Here is a 22,770-nt window from a genome sequence, read left to right on the forward strand (position 1 = left end):
AGCAGAGGTTATCATTTGATAATTTTATGAGGGTTTTAGGGTCCGCGCCAGTTCCGAGTCTTACCGACGAAGGAGAAGCAACCGTACAGGATGAAGGTACCGTGGCGTTCGAGAACGTGCGTCAGGAAGGGGTACGTTTTGACGACGATGAACACGAAGCTGTGCGCCATGCAAGTGGTGAGGCCTCCGATGAGCCCGCGCACCTTCATCGGATACAGCTCGCCAATCATCACCCACGGCACGATTAGGAACCCGACCGTGCAGGTCATGATGAAGATGAAGATGCACGCCACCGGGAACCAGGTGGCGATCGGTTCGACCGGTGGCACCGCCAGCTCCCACTGGCGCTTGTAGTACAGGTACACACCGAGCCCGACCATCGTGAGGCCGCAGCCGATGCCCGAGATGAAGGTGAGTGGCCGGCGGCCGCAGCGGCGCAGCAGGATCGCGCCCAGGATTGAGAAGGCCAGCCGCACCACGCCCAGCAGAATGGTGCACGTGTACTTGTCCATCGTGGTGCCGGAATCGCGGAAGATTTCCACCGCGTAGAACGTGATCGTGTTCACGCCCGAGAACTGGTACATCATGAAGTAGATCGTCAGGATGGCGAACGGTTTCAGGCAGGACGGGTGCACGAGCGCCTGCACCGTTTCCTTGAACGACAGCTTCTTCTTGTTGCTGTTGTTCGTTTTGGCCGCAAACGCCTGCAGCTGGGCGACCTCGCGCTCGATGTTGTAGCTGGAGCCCCGCAACTTCGCCAGACTCTTGAGTGCCTTTTCGGGCTTCTGCTTCGACACCAGGTAGTTCGGGGTTTCGGGCATGAACGACATCAGCACCAGCGCCAGCATCGGCACCATCAGTGACACCCAGGACAGGACCTTCCACGTGGTGACCGCACCGAGCGTGTACTGCGCCAGCACGCCCAGGCTGATTCCGCTCGTCGCCAGCGCACACAGCATGCCGCGCAGATGCGGTTGCGTCACCTCGGACGTGTAAACCCGGGCCGGGGCTCCGACCATGCCGGAGCCGAATCCGGTCAGCACACGCCCGGCGTAGATCCAGCCGACCTGCGAGGCGCACGCGATCGTGATCCAGCCGATGATCGTCGGAATTTGGGTCGCGATCAGCGCCTTCTTGCGCCCGAACGTGTCCATCACGTACCCGCTCAGCAGACAGCCGATCGGTGTGCCAATCGCCGATAGGGACGCTGCAAAAAGAGAGAGCGAGAGAGCGAAGGAACCGTGTTAGCGATGAGGACCCATCGAGAGAGGCTGCGCAGCACGTGGCGATAACGGTTCCGAGAGCGGTTTGTTGTTGTTTGTTCACCGGCGCACGCGACACGTGACCCCCCGATGGTGACGAATTCTTCCCCAAGACCACCCCGAATCCCCTTATCAGCTCGAGGGGATGACAGTTTTTTGTTTAATAATTCTAAAGAGAACCGAACCCGTAGCCGTCGCCGGCCAATCAGTTGACGCGTGGCCCGATCAGCTGCGATCCCCCCGTCGTTGTTCTAATAACACACGCTGAAAGTCGCACTCCGACTCCGAACGGATGTTAATTGAATGTTCAAAGCGGGGCCCATCTTTTAACACCTTCGGGGCCACGCCACGTCACGGTGGGTCCCGGCAATTGCTAGCGTGAGAGCACGCGCCACTCTGCTGAAAAGTGTGGAAGAATGCGCCAGACGTTTGTTACGTCATCGGTCGATGTTGATGTCCTCCCATACGATGAGTCCTGCTCGTTTCATTCCTTTCTTTCTGGATTGTTCCGCCGGGGGCCCGCTGGCGGGTTTGTTGAAGGGCCCCGACTTACATATATCATTGTGTCCACAAAAACGCACACGATTGGAGTCGAAGCGTCGAAGCCTCGTGCGGGAATAATGAACCCCCGCGCGTCGCGCTCTCGTTCCCCCAACGTGTCCGCGGCTTTCTTATCAGTGCCGGTGCCGGTGTCAGACAAATGTCACTCCAGAGCGCGTGTTTGCATATCGGTCGCGCCTGTGACACTATCTCTCGCTCGCTCGCTGGTTGGGGGGCTGCCGGGTGGCGGCCGGGTACATTCGATTGGGGCGAGAATCCGTACAAATCCGGTCCCAACAGCTGGTCGCGACTGTCGATTGTGGAGTCACCCTGAAAGGGACACTCAAAGGATGGCCACAAGGCGGCGTTCGAAGTGGGGACGCTTATCTTTTACTGCATGCCCGCGTTGCGGTGATACGCTAGATTCGGGGAAAGCCAATACCGGGTCCTCCGGCCATAACCGATAAGAACGGCTATCGTCGAATCGAACGCACGCAAGGACAATTCAATCGTTAACGATTGCAGAACCGCCCGCGCCAGAGTCGTCGTGAGACAATTAATGGCCGCGAACCACGTCCGGTCCGCGTGCCATAAGGAGTGCGTCGGGACGGCACAATTAAATGCGTCCCGCGTATCACCATCGCACGGTAGGTGGTAGGTCCGCACTTCTCGTTAAACGACCCATCATCGATTGGCGCGGGTCGTCAATTGAAACCGCGAGCGACTCCGAACCGGATACGGTCGGATGCCTTCCTTTTGGGGGGGTCCATCGACTCCGGGCGGCCCAATCATGCCGGTCAATTCCGCACCCCGACGGTTTGGTGACGCAAAGCGTGGACATCGCCATCGAACGAGGGAAGAAGCAGACGAGAACCATTGATCCCGCGTGCCCCAAGAGTGTGTCAAGGTGAAACCGGGCCACGCGGAAGATAAATCGCTCCGAACTTTAGCCCGAGAAGCAATGTTTTGCAATGTTTATGGACGAACGCGGTACCGAGGGGAACTCGCGTATCGTATCAATCAACGGTAACGGGAGCCGCAGCAGCCGTCTTATCAAACGGCGATGTCGCGATGCAATTGGAGGCCCACACAGATAGCCTGTGTTTTATTGGCCTGGCCGTATCCGTGTGTCCGCCGTCGGGGACGTCGTCGATTCCGTCGCCGTGCCATTAGGGATGGGGATGGCTATCGGAGCGGAGGCAATATAATACGCTCGCGCTGATCGGCCGATTAATGAGGGGTCCCAACGAACGTTTTGATGGTGTGCATAATTGCGCGTCTATGCCGAGAGAGTGGGGCACGTGTGCAGAGCTACTGTCCGCCCAGCGAACTGTCGTGGCCGGTCCGAAATGGGTCGCGAAGCAAACATCAAACAAATGGTGACAGAAACGATGGTGTGTCGTCGAGGCGATGCCCAATCGTCGCCACGACGCTTGTAAACAATCGATCTTGCGGCACATGGGACTAAAAATAATACAAAATGTCCCCCGTGTGCGCCGTTACAGGCTGTAACGCCGTGCTGGGCGCTGATAGGGTCGGTTGATTGGGCCGGAAAACCAGATTTGCACCAGTTTTCACTCAGGGCGACACGATGACTCATTCGCCACACCATGATCTGGTAGGAGAGCCCAGTGGCCCGGTGTACAGCAGACACAAAGTCCAACACCGGCCGCGAACCAAACAACAACATGTGGCATCACTCTCGCGCGCGCCCGGGAGCTCGGGTTAAAGATCTGCCCGCCCGCTCTCTGGCCGGTACATTGTATTGCCGGTGGGGTTCTCTGGGGCTGTGTGCGCGCGCGCTCTGCACACAAGCGTATAGGACCGCGATCGTTGCACTACAAATCAGCTGATCGGTACACGGAGCGCGTGCAGATAATTTTAGTCGCTGCCGGATACGGACGCGCTCGGAGGAAGTGATTGACTTGCGATGTCCTTGTGCGACGATCGATTGCCGCGCGGTGCCCGCCCGTTTCTTACTTCCTGCCGAGCGTCGCCCGCGCGCACTAGTGGGCAGGAAAATCCCGTGACACTTACCGACCCAGGACGATTGGCTTTCGTCCACCGGGATGAGCGAGTCCGGTGACTGCAGCTGCGGTATGACCACCGCCGAGAAGCCAAAGATCAGTCCGGTGTTGATCGTGCCGATGTTCGCTATGAACGCGGCAATCACCTGGCGCATCGCCTTGCCCCGTTCGGCCGCTTTATCGGCCGCCGCCGTCGTCGCCACCGGTTGCCCACCGTTCTCGATCGTCACCAGCGTTGCCGGCCAGGCCGGCTTCGCGTCGACACCGTGCACGGTGGACACAATCTTTGGCATGGTGCCCTTGTCCACCAGCACGTCCGAGTCTTTCCTGTTGGGCGAGGTGATGAAGAAAATGAAGAATCAGCTCACGGAACACGGGTGGGCGACGGAAAACGAGGGTGCTTACCCAGTCATTCTGAAGCGGGGAAACGAGACGGAATCACCAAACACCAGTAGCCGGTATCCAAACTTTCCTGTCTTATCAAACTACTCACAGCACTGCACTCACCGCAGGAAGATCGATCCGGGGGATCGGTGTGCGATCGGGGCTTCTAGGACGCAACGGTGCGTCGGGAAACTTTACATATCACAGTCTGGGACTCGAAACACAAACACGCGATCGTGGCTAGAACGGAATCACCTTGAAGTACTCGCCAATCGTTCTCAATCGCAAACGGGCCACTGCGATCAGCTGTCTCATTTTAAGCCCTCGAGCCTGAGAAGTCGAGCCGTCGAGAACACGGAACACACGCGAACGGAAACACTGCTGATCGCTGCGATGATGATGATCGGTCTGCGTCTGACGTCGTACCTATAAAAAAAAAGATGCAAGGAAGGATATCAGGAAAACTAGAACTAGAGCGCGCCGGCAAACGCGGCAATGGACGACAAAGACCCGCTGGTCGAGGCCCTGCCTTTGTTCGAGGGCCTCTGTCTCTCAGCTGCAGATCTTCCATTTTGAGGCCCTGCCCGGCGTGTGTCTTTGTGTTGTGGAACACGCACACCCCAAAACGGGGCCTCAACTGGCCATTTTGCAAACATACGCCCGTCCGCCCGCCCAGGCTACTGATAAACTATACTACTACCCGGCGCTCTCGCCGCACTATCATTCAAACAAACATCCTACACACCACCAACAGAGCCGGAGCCGGAGCCGGTGGTGTCCACCGGAGGCCATCACTCTGAAGCCACTCACCGTGTGCCAGCCAGTGCCAGATAAGCCGACCGTCGACGATTCGCGAAACCGAATCCGGGTGAACAGAGAAAACTCCGGGCCACTAAAATGCACTTGCACACAATAGAATGTGTCTTTCCGTTCAAGGGAGAGAGCGCTCCGGGATCCTTTCTGGCCGCCGCCGCGGAAGTAACAAAGCCAACCCGTTGCCGAACCGATGCCGGGCCGATGACGAACTAAACCGTATCGCGGCACGAACCGCTTAAATGGTTTCTCGTTCGCGTCTGACGAATGCGCCGGTGTCCCATCGGAGAGCTGGGTGGACAGAGTGCTGTGTGCATGTGCGTGTGCACTGTGACCACATATGTTTGTTTGCTCTCTCTAAGATAGGGCGCCTTGGATGACGGATGAGCGAGAGAGCGAGCGAGACGAGCGATCGGCAATCGGCCTCACCAACCGCGGGTTAGGAAGGAGCACACAACTTAAAATGTTCTTATCGTACGGCTACGGTTTTTCATTGTAGTAGGCCGTTTCCAAACTCACCGCACTCGCCGATGGAATGGTAATTTCCTGTCATTCGTCAGAGAGATCATCGGGCGGCAGAAGACGAGATGCGCCGCCGCCTTGCAGCAGTTGAATCCACAAAGAAGGCTGCGGCGAAGATTCGTTGCATTTTGCATCACTTACCACTTCCCCGCGGGGGGCAATGGGATAGTTTCGTATTTGTTTTTCGCTAGTAAAAAACCCCGATCTGACCGGTGTATTGCACAACGCGCGAACGCGAGTCACTATCAACTGTTTTTGTTTACCTTCGTCGAGGTCACCGCAGAATTGCATTGCCGGCCCCGTGTGTCGCCGAGTGACGAGAGCGGCCCCGTCGAAATCGGAAAATTTTCACACAGCAGATAACGAGAACCGGGCGATTGATCCTCTGGCGGGGGACAGAGATAAAGGAAACAAACTATTCGCTTTAGACACAGGTTTTAAATTCCTGCACACGGATGGCTGGATTGCGACGCAATAAATCTAGCACAAGAACCGGGAACCCTTGATGCCTTGCGGCACACGAATCACGTAACGAAAGAGAAAGTTACCCCTTCTGCAGCGACCACCACCACGGAACATGGTTTTATAATTTATCCATCTCTTTCTCACTCTTCCCGGGCCCGGCAGAATTATGCTTCTAGAATGGCTTGGAAACCGAAGCGCGCATAAAGAGGGCATATTCTTCGTCGCGAAACCTGTTTTGGCCCCTTTTTTCCGGCTGTTTTTCCTGTTTTATGCACCGTGTGTTCCCGTCGAGGGCGCATGTTCTCGCCTGGCAACACCTATTGCATCATCGGCATCGGATCGCGGGAGTAAAACAAAGAACCCAATCCCCCAATCCGGAAAGAAACTCGGGACGGAGTAAATATTTTGCAGCGTGATCTTGTTATCGTCGCATCAAATGACGTCGCTCTTTCGGGAGGTGACACGATCACGAAAAGCGATCGATCAACATGACGCCAAGACCACGGGGCCACGGGGACATGTTGCCAGCCGATGTGTTGCGAATATTCGCGTGTCAATACGAAACGAATCCAGAGAGTTTAGGCACTTGTTTATAGCCACGGTAATGCGCAGGATCAATATTTCTAACAATTCTCGTCTCGGCTGTTACCAATTGCCCGATATTGCCGGGCTTGGGACGACATCCGAGGCGAGCGGATGTTAAACGCTGTGTACATACACAGTGATCGACTCAATCCTATCGGGATGATTCCCCAAAAACATTTGCCGTCTCCGTCATCCGCCGAGTGATTCCTTCCTGAAACCACAGCCGACCGACCACAGAACGCGGACGGAATCCTGTGTCGAATCTGATCGAAACCCTCTGGTGGCTAAGGAAGTGCCTCCCTCGCTGGGCGATCATTGGTTTTATTGATTCGCGTGGCACTAAATGCAATTGAAACTAATTCGCTCAATAGCAGTGCGCCGTGGCAATTCAGTCTCAACGCTGCGCAGAGGTTGGCAGTAAGCGTGCGATACGGCGCACACTCGATGGATGGTTTGTCACCGCCCCTCCCAAGTGTCTCCCAACTCTGGCCCACACTCTTGGTCGATGAACCGATAAGCAGCACTCCGGCCAATAGATTAGCCCTCCGCCTATCTTAATTCCCTTTATTAACAAATCAAGATTGTAGCCCAAACAGCCCTCCATCGGTCGACTGGTCAGACCATCGTGGCCGCTCGTTAACCGGCGACGATTGATGAATGATTAATTTATTTGTTTACTATCAGTGCGCAGTGCTTCAACGGAACACACTTGCCAGACCAGAAGGCATCAGAGCGCATGGCGGCGGGTTTCTACGAGCGGCACCGAAATGTTCCGGCGAATGTTATTCATCGATTTATATGCGGATGTGGTCTCTCTCCCGTTGGCAACAACCACCGAGTGGACCGGTAGTCAGCACAGGTGAATGACCACTCCGCCTGATCCTGCTTCGATCGATTGCACGATCAGCCCACTAACATGCGTAGTGCTCCGAGTTCCCTTATATTTCCGTTCCCGGATTGTGATACTCGTTGCGCGATACAAACGTTGCACGGGTTGTAACGAGTGGGTCAATTGAACACGCCCAGAGTGTTCAAACACTTGCCGGCGTTGTTTTCCAGCTACCGGGTTGCTATTATTAGTAGCTAAACAAACTCCTTTTTTAGCAATAAAATAGAACAAACACACTTCATTCATTGGCTGAAAAAACACATCAGTTTGCCGCACGGCAGACTCTCGGGTTTGTCACGACGGCCGCGTGTACCGTTTACCGATTGGACGATTCACCGAACGTATCTGTATGCGGTGGAACCTTCGGCGGCGCCCACAAGGACGGAAGGTCGTGGACGGGCTGCGATCGTGCGATCGGCGAGGTTCCGTTATTCCGCCGGGCATAAATTTGCATTTTGCACCATGTGGCCTGCCAATTAACTGCCTCTGGTGGTGCAGGTGCCTCCATATTCGTTCTGCTTTAATGTGCGTGCGCAGGACATCCATCAGTCGGGCTGGAGTTGGACCTTTTCTTGAACAGTAACGCATGCGTAACGTGTGTTGCTAGCTTCGGCCGTTGGCTAGGAAATCTTAATTATCAAAGCGGTTGGAGCAGGTTCGCTTAGATAGAAGGCAGCAGCATCGGCGCGGTCAGCTGATGCTGGCGGCCACGTTTCGTTCACGTGCTGCGTCCGCTTGAGTCATCTCGCGTTAGCGGCTGGTGGTGCGTGCGTTGCCGGGTTTACAGAACGCGTTACTAATGACACTATTATTGATATTTTTACATAACGTTAGAAAGTTTTATAAACTTTATAACTGTTTCTGCATAGAGACTCAAACATATATTTTATATGTTTGTGTACTAACTTATGTTTGCTTAGTATTTCGAATGCATTCTAAATATATTTTTAGTGCGAAAATATACCGTAGCTAGCATAAATTTAAAGAAATTCAAAAAAAGTTTTCAGAAATTCGAACTCAGCGGGCACCATACTGTTATACAGCTCGCCGCACTGTTATACAACACACAAAACGATTGCGTGCAAGTCCTACCGCATTGCACGAAAAGACACATTTCCGTGTTGGGCGCTGGCAATATTTCAACCGAAATTTGAAGCGCGCGAAACCGCCAATTTAAATTACAATTACCAATCTAATTAACTTTTAAACTACCAGCACACTAGACAAACGAACAATCGAAAGGAATGCTTTGCGATCTGGATAGCGATCGATCGCATTGTTTCCAAATTGCGAAAGCCTACCCCCCCATCATTAGGATCCCCGATCGAGCGTGACTCCGAACCGAGCTGATTTGCTTCTGGTTTGACGACGCAAATAAGAAACCGATGGCGATTCTGGAGATTGCCATTGAAAGTGAATCGCTCGCCTCGTCGGAACGGAACGCAAAACTCACCGATGCGTGGATGGTTTACGATCGACAATCGGGCGACGTGACGTGGAATGAAAAAAAACACCCGCCACAGCCAGCAGATGGTAAAGATGGTAAAACGAATTCCGCCACAGCTGGCCCACAATGTGTTACGACGCGACGTGGTGTCTCTTTGCGGATATTGGAAATGTGCCAGCCAGCGCGGACGGGGCAGGTCTAGTGTGTGCTGGTGTGTTAGTACCGACTCTACCGAGTATGGAGAAGGCAGAGAGCCGCCGATGAGATAGGCCCAGCCTGATTGCCGGCTGGAGACCTAAAGACCAAAGGCGCCACCATCGCGGAATCCCCCTAAATGCCGCACAGTTTCACGTGGAGAAAGAAAAGAAAACTTTTTGCTCAACTTAATTTAGTGAAAAGTCACTCCAAAATACATCTTTCCACATGAAGTAACCCTTTCCGTTAAACATATGTTTCATCCGTTCGATAGCACTCTGAGCACAGCGCGCTTCTTGCGAGTGCCAAGAGAACTGCGTGTGGAGTAAGGTGTGGTATGCGTTTAGGCCTGCGATGACGGCACGCCCTTGGGGAGCTGTAATTTTCCGGCGGAGGAAAAGAAAACGAAAACCGAACTACATCCGATACATGGCGGCGCCACGGAAACTCGTTGGGCCCGAGGACACACCAAAGAGCCCGAGACCCCGAGCTTATTCGTCGAACATTTTTGGACACGTTCGCACACCGAAATTCCCGTTGCTCCGCGGTGCGTGCTCTGAGCGACTTACAAACCTGTAACTGTAAAGCAGTGCCATTTAGTCATTAAGTGAAAGTAGTGGTGCTTCCAAAACCCATAACATCATAAGCATCAAAGGTAGGCGACAAATTGGAGATTTAATTGGCCACACAAAAATGTGTCTCGTGGAAATGTGATCCGCAATTTCTTGATTAGATAAAAATTACCATTTGTGATGACATCCGGTACCTGTGCCGTGCGTGAAATGGGGCCAAGGCCTCTAAATTGCATAGCGGACTCCTACAGGCTTCAAAAATCGATCTAAAAAATTATTATAAAAGAAGAAGTGGTGACACAATATCGGAGACCCGTGGCGGGCCTAGTAACCGGTGAAATGCGTTACATTTTTTATGCGCCAACGCGTGCCACGTGGCACATACAGCCCATTACTTGATCCTTTATCACGGAAATCGATCCGAAAACCTCCCGCCCGATAGTACACCGGCTGTGCGTGTCGTGGAGTGCATCGGACACCACCATTAACCCTATTCCGTGTATCGATTCCCCGGTGGGTCGGCGGGAAAATTAGTTTTTTATCCATCACCGGCCATTATCGCTGTCCTGGCATCGAGGCCACGGGGTGGTTCATCCCACCCAAAATGCAAAGACAATATGTTGCAGTCGGAAATGGGCTCCCAAACGGCGGCACGAAGGTTTACTGCCGCGGCCATGCTATTAGTCATCAGGCATCACGGCTTTTCCAGTACGCACGGTTGGCACGCTGGGCACAGCGGTGTTCGGTGGTATGCAAGGTCAGACCGGTGGATCGCGGGGTTACAACCACCATCGCGCCCGCGACTGTGGCACACACTGTTGCTGCACTTGCACGGACAGATTCGGTGTGTTCGCGGCCATCGGTGAACTGGTTTCTCATTCGTCTTGTGTTCACCGGTACGATCAGATCGCAAACCAGGGCGCCAGGTTTAGTTGAAAGTTGAAATTGTGCTTTACGTCGGAATATTTCCAGCTCGGAGCGCGGAGCGCAACGATTATCTCTCTGTTGGCGATACCATTGTGTAAATATTTAATTAGAAGTAACAGTTTTAGTTTAATTTATAGCGTTAAGGTGGGCTCCAAAGGAATGATCGCGAAATACGGTGCGGTGAGCGAACGGCAGTGCGGTGCCCAAGTTTCTATCATGACCTTGGTTTAGCTCCGAAAGATACAATCGGCGGACGCTGTATCTTGAGCCTAGCGCTTTCCACTTGCTGGTGTCGCCGTGAGACTTAAAGCGAGAAGCGTTCAATTAGCTCCATCCCTGTATGGACATTGAGGGTCTGCCGGGAGATCGCACCCCGGCTAAAAAAGGCCCGCCAATTAACAGATCGAAGTGTTCCAATAGCCGAGAGGTCGGAGTTGGTGCGAATAATGTTAAACGCAGTGAAGTTGAGCAAAATATATTATTCCGCGCTTACATATGCATAGGGCATCCCACAAGTGCCCTCATCTCATGCATTACTCATGCGGGGGGACAAGATTACTCAACTGTAACTTCCCGCTGCTGCTAGAGGATGCGTCACAAACACCCGACACTCGGCGACCGGCTATCTGAGTTCCTGAAACACGTTTGGCCTATTTCGTGCGATTGAGTGTAGTTCCGCTAAGAGTGTGCCCCCTCAGAGAACTGTCGAGTGAGACTGCATGTCGCGGAAATTGCGATTTGTTACCTCACGAACCCATCTCTTGGTCAGTCTAAAACAATATTTTATTAATTGTTCCGGTTATTTCCATATGTTTGACCTTTCTCGGCTGTGTACCGATTCGAATTGACGGCATCTCACTGGTGTCCTCATGCAAGAAAAAAGGGGCACACAAAACACAGGCGTAGTAGGAGCTTCTCTGCCCGGTAGTGCTCTAGTGACCACCCGGGGGTGGTTGTTTGCAAACAGAGCCAACGCACCGACCGACCAACCGACCATCGGCTCGCTGCTAGCGCTGGACGGTGTCCGATCGGCCAGGAGCCGGCCGGAATGTGGTGCATGCGGGTTTTATTGATTACTTTCCTACTGGGGCGAACAGGACATACTTAGGCATAAGACGAGCCCGAACGTAAGGACCCCTTCTTGTACGCCGCAAGGGAAACCCCTCCGGATGGTCCACTCATCGAGAGACCCCCATTGGCGCGAAGGACCCTCCGGCCGGTCCGGCCGTTGACCAGTGCTCTCGGGGTGCTAGTGCCACGCAGGAGAGATTGGGCGAAATACATTTACATTTTAGCTCTCGAAACGATGGATTTTTCTCGTCGCTACAAGGAAAGCCGGTCAGCCGGAGGTCCGCTTTTAGAAGGATCCGTGCCGTGCTCTCTCTCGTTTCGTTCTCTCGGGTCAGGCTAGCCAACTAAACCCAACACACGCTAACGCCATCGAAGCGAAGCCCAAGAAAACCGCGACCGGGCTGTGTAATGGCAAACGCCTCGGCCGCCCCAGTCCAGTGTGTGCCTTCGCAGCAACCGCAGCGCGACCCCATATTGCGCCGTCCCGGCTAGGATCCGGTATCCAGGCGTTCCAAGTGGAACACTCCATAGTGAAATGAGATCGGTGCCATTCTTGACGAGCAAATACTCCTTGGCTGGTGAGGGCTAGTGTGCCGCCGCCTGAACACCGCGCGATCTCGTATCTACCCCCGGAAGCCGGGATCCTCTCCAAAGGCTGCTTAAGGAATCTACCGAACTACCTCAACCGTGCGCCCAGTTTGGTGCTTCACAATCGTGGATCTTACACTAACGGCTACCACTATGCGAGCGATTCATCGCTTCAATCACCGCATTCCGTTGAAGGTAACATCACCCCTCGATTCCTCGCTGAGGTAAAGGGGCCAGGAACTGTAGTGCTGCGGGTTCGACGATTCGTCCTGCGACACTCGCGGGCGGTCGATTGCCGACCACTGAAGGCTCCCCTTTGCTCGCACAAGAAGGTCTCGAAGCGGTCGAATATGAAACGAGGTCATCCTAATTAACTCACGGCCGCCCACGCTGCGGCCGTTAGAGAAGTGTGGGTGGGTGCGTCCGCGTGAGTGCGTGCGTGCGTGGTCCTGAACTCCGCACGGTTCTCAGTGGTTGTGCGGTGGCTTCGCGGAACGACGTGAATAACACTTGTCAGCTTCGTGTCAGTCTCGGCCATCGGAAGTACCATTAATCACCCCGGACGGTCCTGAGGAATGCTCGAAGAAGGATACTCCGTCGGAGGGAAGCGTCGGCCCCACGGCCCAATATCCGGCGCCGGCGGGGGAACTAAATGTGTTATTCATGCGTGACTGACCAGACTGTGTCGACAGTTGCTAAGCAATAGCTCTATATAATATGGACAGTTCTGTAATTTAGCATACATACGGTGCGTGTTCCCCCGAGTGGGTCATTCACACGTCCAAGTGCGTCAGATATTAACCACTTCCTGCCCACCGGGTGCTACACTGTATTATTGCTCCTCGAATTTGGTCTTGAAATTAAATTGATATCATTCTGTCCATCCCTGCCGTAGATGGCCCATCGCCCCGTGAGTGCAATGTCGCGTCAAGAATCGGAAATGATCAATCGCAGCCGCCGGGCGCTCTCGTCGGGAACGTTGACGGATGCGATCGAGAAGTTGCGCCACATGTGCCTGGCCCGCGGAGCCTCCGGTATTCTGGGGCTGGGCCGTTGCTTCCGCCGCATGGACGACGATGGTAACAAGCAGCTCAACCTGGAGGAGTTCATCAAGGGCCTCCACGATACGGGGCTGGACATTTCGGGCGAAGAGGCAACGGAAATGTTCAACAAGTAAGCGCACGGAGGCGAGGACACTAACGGAACACTAACCTCTAATCCCCAAAAACCACACAGGTTCGATATGGATGGCAGCGGTTCGATCAACATGACGGAATTTTTGATTGCGATCCGTCCTAACATGTCCGAGTCGCGGGTGAGCATCGTGAGCCAGGCGTTCGCAAAGCTGGACAAAACGGGCGACGGCACAATCACCATCGAGGATCTAAAGTATGTGGGGGAAGACCTTACCTTATGGCATCCCTTCATGAGTGTCTCGCGTTCTCCGCTTTCAGGAATGTGTACTCCGTGAAGAACCATCCGCTATACATCAGTGGCGAGGAAACGGAGGACGTTATTCTGCGCAAGTATCTGGCAAACTTTGAGGAAAACGGCAACGCCGACGGGACCGTCACGAAGGAAGAGTTCCTGAACTACTACGCCGGGCTGAGCGCGTCGATCGATGCGGATGCCTACTTCGATTTGATGATGCGCCAAGCGTTCAAACTGTAAACAGCAGCTCTGTGGTTCCTCAACGGGGAGGGCCCTCCTTTTCACCACGCACGCGTGTTGCTCCTTTTGTAGCAGGCTTTTGATAGCTGGCAGAGGTTTTGGTTCAGGCCAAGATTTCGCGGGCCCTACTAAGATTGAATACGATACTGATACCGAGCACACATTGCAAAACTGCCCTAGAGAAGATAGACAGTAGCAGCAGCAGTAGCAGCGCCGGAGAAGAGAATGACCAAAGGTGGATGAAGCGGAATCCAAGGACGAATGCCCAGGGTGCGAATGAAAACACACCAAACAGTGCACAAATGTTTCCCTTAACCATTAATAAACATTTTTAAGTTCACAGTTTAGTTGCGCCTGGGGGTTTTCCACAATTCGTCCGAAATCACTAAAAACTCTATATTACCACACGCGGCCTAGGGTTGGTTCGTTCGTAAACTTTAAGGAAATACGTCAGATACGGGTATTCAAATTTCAATGGCCGACCAAAAAGCAAATCTTTTGACAAGTCAACCTCTATTGTGTACGGCTGGACCGCTAAGGGTTATCTCGTCTGACAGCTGCGCTGGAGCTTGTTTTGTTTTCGTTTTTCATTTCATCTATTGTCAGTTGCGTTGTCGTTGGTCGTGCGTGATCCTGTGATCCTCGCTTTTCTTTGTCCGGTCCCGTGTTTTTGTATGCTCTCTTACTTTGCATAAGTGTATCCTTTGGGAACTTCTGTGATAATTTTTTAATGTGTAACTAGGCGGACCATAGTTGCTACGCGGCATTACGATCGCCATCGACGGTATGTGGAACAGATTACGAACCGAAAACAAATAGCCTTCGCTTGTGGTGACGAAACATTTAAGATTGGAGAACAAAAACTATAACTCCTAAACTACACAGCGCATTTGGCATTCACCAGTCGATGGTGTTGGTGGTGGTGATTTTGTTACAAACACTGATTTGTTATCAATTCGATGTGTAACAGGTATCGCGATTAGTGCGCCCTGCTGATAAGCGCGGACACCCGCATCAATAAATGTGGCCACGAACATTCCGTCTGTGACAGCACTTCATTGATCTCACAGCAGCAGTGTGTGCCGCCCGTTCGTTGTGACCCCGAGCGATTCCTGTACATATTAAGGTTTTCCTTCAGTTAGCTTTGTTCGCTAGCCGGAATGTTTCCTGCGAAGCTGCGCCTCGGAGGAATCTGTCTGCTGGTGATCGGTAAGAATGGGATAGAAAATAAGCATCTCCGCTGTTGTAATATTAGTCACGATGCTACACAAGACCCTTACTGGTAGCCCTTCACAACGCCAGATAACAAGAGGGTCCGACGACGACGCGTGAAGTGAATGTTATCGCCCCGTTCAAAGGTCAACGACGTACGTACGTCCAAGATCTTTGGCTGCGGAACGTAAAGTGTACAGCAGAGTGTTCAAGTCATTTGTTTTTTTTTGTCTTTGGCGCATCGGTTTCGTTGCAGCCCTGCAGACACTGTGCACAGGGGCGGCACATGGCACCGGCGCACCGGCAGACGCAGGAGCGATCGACTTGAAAGACATCGACATTAACGAGCTGCTGAAGGACGAACGGTTTGCCGACCTGCTGCCACCGGAGTTTCGCAACGTGACGCTGCCCAAGCTGGAGGATGTACAGAAAATCATCAAGGACAAGTGCTCGCGAGTGGCCGGCAGTGACGCGTCGTACGAGGAGGCCGAACAGGCGGCCCACAAGTTCGGCGAATGTATGCGTGATCTGGTGGATTTCAGCGATCTGCAGGAGGAGATCAAAAAAGCGAAACCAACGGGCGACCTAGACACGGTGTTCAACAAGTAATGAGCCCCTTCAGCTGTGTGTTCAAAAGCACCATTTCATTGACTTTGTTCCCTTTCGCGCCAGGTACTGCCGACGGCGCTCGGCCGCGATCGCGTGCATTGACACGTTTTCCTCCAAGGTAGATGTTTGCTTGGAAAGCGACGAGAAGGAAAGTAAAGTCGTTGTGGTCAACATAGTGCATGGACTGCTGAACTTCGTTTGCCACAAAGATGGTGACCAGATTGCGTGTAAGAGCAGGGTGACCGCGTGTCTATTAAGACGAGATTTTTCTCACGGCGAATTTTCTTCTTTTGTTGGCCAGTATTCATCGCCGAGGAAGGTCCAGAGTGTTTTTCCGATCAAAAAGATGCCCTGATGGACTGCATCAACGGGACGCTATCGGGTTACCTGAAAGAAGAGACCGCCCCTGCCGACACAAAGGAAGGGTTGCCCAAATTGGTGATGGGCAAGAAGCAGTGCAAGTAAGTGTATCAAAAAGTTCTGTCCCATGTCTGGAGATCAAAATGTTCCGCTTCTTAAAGTGAAATGGACCAACTGCAAAGCTGCATGGTGGAGGTACTGGAAGGCTGCAAAGAGTCAACTCCGGCGAACTTGGTCGAATCGCTGTTCAAGTTTGTGCGACGCGAAACCCCGTGTGCCAATATGACCGCCACTGTACGTACCGCACAATCAGATCGTCACGGTCACGGTCAGACATATCGCATCGTATATTAATCCCATCCGTTCACTTTCAGGAGCCAGTTAGACCCAAATTCGCGCGCGGATCGAGCGATCTGACGAAGGCATCAGTCCAGATAATGATTTCTACACTGCTCATGGGCTTGGTAGCGAAAATGTTTGTACACTAAGCTGGTGCGTTGGTGGTACGTAAACAAAGCAGATTCCTAATTGTGATGCACAATCGATGATACCAATCGGAAGTTACCGGTAACGCGGATATATCAGGGAATTGTCAGGGACACTTTCTAATCTACACGGTGGAAGTGTTTTTTTTTTACATTAAGATGTTAAAGAGTGAAAGAGTCTTTGGATTAGAATGTTAGAATGTGAGAACGACACTTACCTGCGCATGTCAATGTGTGTATGTGTTAACGGAATAAAACCATGCGAATTGGAGAATGTAACGAACTAGTGCCCCAACGTGCGTTTTATAGTTTACTTCTGTCCGCCATCAGCTTCCATCGGGCCTGCCGGTGGTGTTTGATTTTCCTGTTTGTTGCTATCCCTCAGCCATTCGTGAAATAATGCCTCCGCAACTTTCTTCTTCTCGTTCTGTAGTTCCTTATCCACCATCAAAGCGTTTCCGGTACGACAGGCCGGTTCAACGTTACTTACCATGCCACCGGATACTTTGACGTCGTGTACCCACTGCTGAATATTCTTTGCACCAAACTCAGCTCGGGAACGCGTTTTCTTTTCCGGTCTTTCCACTACGATCGTATCGGTGCTGCCTTCCGTGTCCTAGTTCAATGAGCAAAGTCGCGTGTCGATAGTGATGCCGGAATATACTGTGCATTATCCATTCGTACATAGTTTGTGTCAGCATCGCCGCCTCCCCGAGCAGCTCCAGGATAATGCGACCAGCACCCATCATCCGTACTTCCTGTTGACTTATTCGAGCCATCACTGCACTCGTCATCTGAGTACTCGGTGCAGTACGTTGCCATCTTTGCGTGGTCTTCTTCGGACTCGTGTCCCTCTACTTTCGATGTTTCCAATACATGTTGTTCATTGTCACTAAAAATCATACAGCGAATATTATAAAAAATGTGCGAAAAAAACCCCGAAACCCGGATTTTACCTTCCGCTTGATGTCATCTTATGTTGCGATTCCGATCCGTGCGGTGCATGTGCACCGCCAACAGCAAATGTTTACTACGTAACGACGACTATAAATGAAAAACGTGTCGATTGATACACAGTGCCTACTAAGAGACATGCCTCCTAGAAAATTACATCGCAAAGGAGACACTGCGTTCCGGGCATAAGTTTTAACTCATTCCTACGATTCCGGCCTTCCGGGCCGGAGAGCTGGGGGCCGATCAGTATGTGCCCGCTTCTTCCGCGTGGAAGAGAAATGTTTTTGCGTCCGGGTACAGCCGTACTTTCAGTCACTTAAGCGGCTAGCGGACAATGGCACTCAATTTAATTTACATCGCCGGCCACCAGCGCCCGATCATCAGCGGGCGGGTGCGCGCACAGTTCTTCCGAATGATAACGATGATTCTAGGGTGAAGCAGAGGGTTCCACGGTTCCCCGTGCTGCCGAGTGCGCGATCATCGAATTGAACCGTTTGAGCGCTAGGTCCCCTGCGTATCAGCCCATCACAAGGATTGCGAATGTCGACGGTGGCGCGTCGGGCGCGGCTGGATCACGACCCCCGCCCGGTGAACTATATATAATCAGCCATTCGGAGCTACGCTGAAGTCAGTTTGCTCCCCAATCGTGAAAGTGATCGATCGAACTACACAAAGAATTCGTCGCGACGCGAAATGGTGCTTAAACTCGTTACGATCGCCCTGTCGATCCTGATCGGTAAGTTTCAGAGTTTGCACAACGCCCAACCAGTAGTGTTTGCACCGTAAAGGAACAACGGAATCGTGCTTCAGGTGCTCGGTCGATACTGGCGGCGGCTCCCGACGTGACCAATCAGATCGATGTGGACGCGATCCGGGAACGGCTTCCGGGCAATCTGCCCATCCCGTCGATGGATGAGGTCGAGCGGTTGCTGCGGGAGAAGTGCGAATCATCGGGTGCACCCGACGGTGCGTACAACAACGCGAAGGAAGCGGGTAAAACGTTCTTCGAGTGCGGCAAGAGTCTGATCGACATCGAGCAGTTCCAGCAGGAGGTGGAAGCGGCCAAACCGACGGGCGATCTCGACACGGTGTTCAACAAATACTGCCGCAAACGGTCGACCCTGATCGAGTGCGTGAACACGTTCGCCAACGCGATCGATCCGTGTCTGGATGCGGACGAGAAGGTGTTCAAGCGGTCCGGGCTGGACATTTTCAAGAATCTGCTCAACTTCGTATGCCACAAAGACGGCGATCAGATTGCACGTGAGTCGCGCGGTGATCGAGTTGGGTTCCCATTATAATACCTGCGGTGTTTAGTTTTCATTGCAGAGAAAGGGCCCGAGTGCTTCTTGGAGCAGAAGGACGATTTGATCGCGTGCATTAACAGCACGTTCTCGGGCTACATCCCGGAGACGAACCTCGACACCATCCCGAAGCTGGTGATTGGACCGAAGCAGTGCGAGTAAGTTTCCTTTACGCCCCGTGTCCGTGGCGCCGGTGTAACGTAAGGATTGATTCGAACCACATTTGAAACCTGGCAGGGACTTTACGAAGCTACAGAACTGCATGGTGCGAGAGCTAGAGCAGTGCGATGAGTCGACGCCCGCGAACCTGGTGGAGTCACTGTTCCGGTACATCAAGAAAGGATCACCGTGCGCGGTAAGCTGTTCGGTTCTGCCATTTTCGATTCGTCTCGCCTTATCGAGCACCATTTGTTTTTGTTTTGCAGAACAACGCTGGCCGTAAGTAGCCAGGTCGCGATCGGGAGAAACACTTCCTAGTTCTTTGCAAGATAACTCCCACCACTTTGGGGCGAATAAAAATGTTGTTAATACGTGCATGAAATCGATGCCGGCTGATCTTCCCCGATCGGTCCCTATCTGCGTCTGTTGCTCTCTATTGCTGTGCGTTTGCTGAAGCTGTGTTCTATTTTGCATTCCCTTTTAATGCGCGCCGTGTGGACCCTATCGGTGATAAGGAGATCATTTTTTCGACTCGACAAACACAGCGAGCACCGGTTATCAGTACCCGTTCCCGATCCGTCCAGTAAACGAAGCTGCATCGCTGTGAAAGAAGACCTGTTCGAAATTAGTGAGCGACTCCGCTAGAATCTACGTGAACCTAGCTCATTTTATTTACTATTTTATAACGTAACTTTACTCGATCCACACTCTCTAGAGACCCTCTGATTAGCATAAGCAAGAATGAGTGAACGTAGGGAACGGTAGCAGCGCCACAGTGCAAATCCGAGCCTGGCGATCAGTGCGATAAACCGGTGAGCCTTTCGCTCAGGTTCCACAGCCATTCTGCCATCGAGTCGTCCTTCGCGTGCGGTTCCGGTTCCTTGAGCCGGCAGTCACTGTAGTAGAGCCCGGTCTGCGAAGCAAGCGTAGGTTCCATCGCGCAGTACAGCGTGGTCTGTGCGCCAGACTTGGGCGTTTTGAAGAACACCCAGAACACGGGCTTTGCCATGGTTCTGCGCCACGAAGAGGGAAGTAGTTTGGAAATTAGGACCAAGGGACTAGCGAATAGGGCGCACATCCCGCCGCGCACCCCATCTTACCTGAGGCACGGGTTCAGGTGACGCATCAGCTCCGTGTTGATGGCGCCAGGATGGAGCGCGTACGTGTTGACCCCCGTGCCCCGCAACCGTTTGGCTAGGTGGCGCGAGAAAAGAATGTTGCAGAGCTTGCTCTGCGCGTACGCGTCCCACTCGCGGTACTCCTTCTCGGCGTTGACGTCGTCCCGGTTCAGGCGGCCCCACTTGTGGCCGAGACTAGAGACCGTCACGATCCGGCTCGGTGCCGTCCGCCGCAGCACATCCAGCAGTAGGTTCGTGAGCAGAAAGTGGCCCAAGTGGTTGGTGCCGAAGTGCATCTCGAAACCCTCCTTCGTGTAGGTCTTGGGGCAGGCCATCACGCCCGCGTTGTTGATTAGCACGTGCAACCGGCGCTCCATGCTGAGGAACGTCTTGACGAAGCCGCGGATCGAATCGAACGACGCCAGGTCCAGGTCCAGCCCAAACACGTTCTGGCTGCCCGACTTGTCCAGTATCTCCTGCCGCGCCTTCTCCATCCGGGCCGCATCGCGGCAGCCCATGTAGACTCGCGCCCCCCGCTTGGCACATTCCTGCCGGAGACAGTTCCATGTAAATGTTCCCTACCGTTTGCTGATTGATTGACTTCCGGCCTTTCCCCGACATGTACTCACGATAGCTGCCTCCTTGCCGATGCCGGCATTCGCTCCCGTGATGATGACGACCTTCGCATCCAGCCGGATGTCTTTGTTCTTGAACTGACCCCCCTGAAAGAACTTCCTAGCGGAAGTGACCGCGGTGCGGAAACGACATACATCTTTTAGTTTCTCTTCTTCTCGATAGTAATTGTGTTATGAAAGCCTCAAAAAAGCCAAATGGCGGACGGCGAAAGTATTTTAGTTGCGCATCGGTGCATGGCTGAACGTCATACATTTTTGGCTATCTGTTACGGTAAAACTGTCCCAAGTATAGAAGCCCGCTCGTTAGGAGCAAATGTGAGATTAATGCCCGACTTCCGGTCCAGTGCCGAACTCTAATAAGGGCTCGTTGACAGCGTACGTGAATGAGCCGAGCTAATGGATGATCGCACCGATCGCAAAGTGTTAATTTTTAAAACTCAAATTTGGATGTTTCTCTGTCGATCTAGAACGATCGACTTGAATTGAATTTGGTAAATTTGGTGAGGGTTGTCCAACATTTGTAGATGGCTTTAATGGTATTGTTTAGAGAAGTTTGGTAATCGATTGGTTTCTGTGGGCTCCGATTACCGAAACAATGCCCAAAAAGAAATCAACTCGCTCATTGGCACGATTGATACGCGTGCCTAATCGACACCAAAAGTTCCAAAGTTTCAGTTGATTAGAACTTATCACGCGCAATGACTTGGTCGCGCTTTGGGCCTAGTCCTAGCGAATCTTATCTAAGCCTATTTCAGATCACCAGTTCGCCGCAGGCTAGACAGGATAGGGCCAATAGTTTGCAGGCCGCGTACCATCGGTCGATTGTGTTTTGTTGTATGCTTTCGCGGGGAACAAAACTGTAGGGGTCAATGGTGGCCGTGAGAATCGCGATCGCGAACCGTTTCGACCAGCTCGACGCAGCCCTTTCGATCGCTGGGAAGTTTGAACTTGATCCACCTGCCCCGGCACGCGTGGCGATGAATCGCCAGATGCAGTGCACTCGATAGCGGGCGGGGCTCCAAACCTTCGCGGGGGCCACCATTTTTCCGACGTTAGCCGGGTGGGCTGGGCGAACAAAAACAATAGAATGCACTACAATTACTTTGCTGCATGCTCATCATCATCATCATCAGCAGCAGCCATCGAAACGTCGGCGCGGCGTTTCGTTAGCATGCAATTAAAGCGCAACTCCTGGCTGGGGCTCCGGTTTGGGGTGGCTTGGGACGGGCTGACGCAAACAGCTGGCGCACTGGTCCAACGAAAGGGCCGCCGTGTTTGTGAATGAAACCGAACCTTTCACGGTGCAAAATTTCACCGCACAATGTGTCACACCGAATCTACGTACATTTCGTGTCCGCTTTACTAAAAATATCCACCAGAGCACCTTCTTTTGCGTTCCACCGATTTGTGGAGCCGCACAGCTGACTAAATAACGCCACCGACGCCTCACAAATGCCTTCGTGAAGGCCTTGCACACTCTCTAGCGCCGCGTCTTATCAACTCTGCTATCATATCTGCGATGTGGCTGCGCCATGACGCTACGGGCCGTCTGGTGAAGGGTTTCCTTTTATTTATGTACATAACAAGGAAACACAGGGAGGTCCCCCGTCGGCGATCGTTAGATTTTTTGCGGATACTGTGTTTTTCTTTTTCATATAGAAAGAATGTAAATGCTAATCACCGATCGGTCATTATCTGACTTCGTTTTATAGCCGCGGGACGAATGGCCCGGCCCGGCCGTTACAAGCAGCATGTTTGGTGTGGCAATGGGCGACCGCAGTACGAGTACGGTCAATTTCTAATTAAGCGATCAGCGCGCGCGCGCGCGCGATTTGCGAACGCCAATGCGAAGCGTTTGGAGGCTAATCGATCGGATGATGGCCACAAGCAACACACCACTCAATGTCGTGTATTGGAAAGAAGGGGTGCTATTGTGACCTTGCACGTAATTAGTCGAACTTGTAACACAGCACGTC

At 52.8% G+C, this 22,770-nt stretch overlaps 5 protein-coding genes across 7 annotated transcripts in view; 3 read left to right on the forward strand and 2 right to left on the reverse strand.

Moving 5' to 3' along the window:
• Window positions 1-5,208, reverse strand: part of LOC131206537 (facilitated trehalose transporter Tret1-2 homolog) — a 6,175-nt gene extending 967 nt beyond the window's left edge. Inside the window, exons 1-4 of the mRNA XM_058199117.1 lie at window positions 5,024-5,208; window positions 4,235-4,639; window positions 3,840-4,156; window positions 64-1,207 (exon numbers count right to left, since the gene is read on the reverse strand). Of these exons, the coding sequence (XP_058055100.1) occupies window positions 64-1,207; window positions 3,840-4,156; window positions 4,235-4,242 (1,469 nt within the window). The 5' untranslated portion in view covers window positions 4,243-4,639; window positions 5,024-5,208. The remainder of the gene's footprint in view (window positions 1-63; window positions 1,208-3,839; window positions 4,157-4,234; window positions 4,640-5,023) is intronic.
• Window positions 5,209-10,594: 5,386 nt separating this feature from the next.
• Window positions 10,595-14,295, forward strand: LOC131213948 (calcyphosin-like protein). 3 transcript variants are annotated; one of them, XM_058208206.1, is made up of 4 exons: window positions 10,595-10,722; window positions 13,183-13,460; window positions 13,524-13,676; window positions 13,742-14,295. In XM_058208206.1, exons 2-4 carry the CDS (start codon window positions 13,183-13,185, stop codon window positions 13,956-13,958), a joined length of 648 nt encoding a protein of 215 aa, XP_058064189.1. In that variant the 5' UTR covers window positions 10,595-10,722; the 3' UTR covers window positions 13,959-14,295. The 3 variants fall into 3 exon arrangements, with proteins under 3 accessions (XP_058064189.1, XP_058064180.1, XP_058064198.1); XM_058208197.1 differs by lacking the exon at window positions 10,595-10,722 and adding an exon at window positions 12,441-12,482; XM_058208215.1 differs by lacking the exon at window positions 10,595-10,722 and adding an exon at window positions 13,005-13,016.
• A 324-nt stretch (window positions 14,296-14,619) lies between these two features.
• Window positions 14,620-16,905, forward strand: LOC131214947 (27 kDa hemolymph protein-like). The gene is made up of 7 exons (XM_058209296.1): window positions 14,620-14,742; window positions 14,929-15,167; window positions 15,427-15,775; window positions 15,843-16,006; window positions 16,081-16,240; window positions 16,301-16,433; window positions 16,514-16,905. Exons 2-7 carry the CDS (start codon window positions 15,119-15,121, stop codon window positions 16,625-16,627), a joined length of 969 nt encoding a protein of 322 aa, XP_058065279.1. The 5' UTR covers window positions 14,620-14,742; window positions 14,929-15,118; the 3' UTR covers window positions 16,628-16,905.
• A 1,216-nt stretch (window positions 16,906-18,121) lies between these two features.
• On the forward strand, window positions 18,122-19,416 carry LOC131206612 (27 kDa hemolymph protein). Its single transcript, XM_058199228.1, has 5 exons — window positions 18,122-18,314; window positions 18,389-18,841; window positions 18,896-19,040; window positions 19,120-19,237; window positions 19,308-19,416. The coding sequence occupies exons 1-5, from the start codon at window positions 18,272-18,274 to the stop codon at window positions 19,326-19,328; spliced, it is 780 nt and encodes a 259-aa protein (XP_058055211.1). The 5' UTR covers window positions 18,122-18,271; the 3' UTR covers window positions 19,329-19,416.
• Window positions 19,417-19,697: 281 nt separating this feature from the next.
• Window positions 19,698-22,770, reverse strand: part of LOC131215921 (retinol dehydrogenase 12-like) — a 3,688-nt gene continuing 615 nt past the window's right edge. Inside the window, exons 2-4 of the mRNA XM_058210315.1 lie at window positions 20,789-20,894; window positions 20,142-20,707; window positions 19,698-20,054 (exon numbers count right to left, since the gene is read on the reverse strand). Of these exons, the coding sequence (XP_058066298.1) occupies window positions 19,838-20,054; window positions 20,142-20,707; window positions 20,789-20,894 (889 nt within the window). The 3' untranslated portion in view covers window positions 19,698-19,837. The remainder of the gene's footprint in view (window positions 20,055-20,141; window positions 20,708-20,788; window positions 20,895-22,770) is intronic.

The sequence above is a fragment of the Anopheles bellator genome, chromosome 1 (genome assembly GCF_943735745.2).
Source record: "Anopheles bellator chromosome 1, idAnoBellAS_SP24_06.2, whole genome shotgun sequence".
Classification (NCBI taxonomy): Eukaryota; Metazoa; Arthropoda; class Insecta; order Diptera; family Culicidae; genus Anopheles; species Anopheles bellator.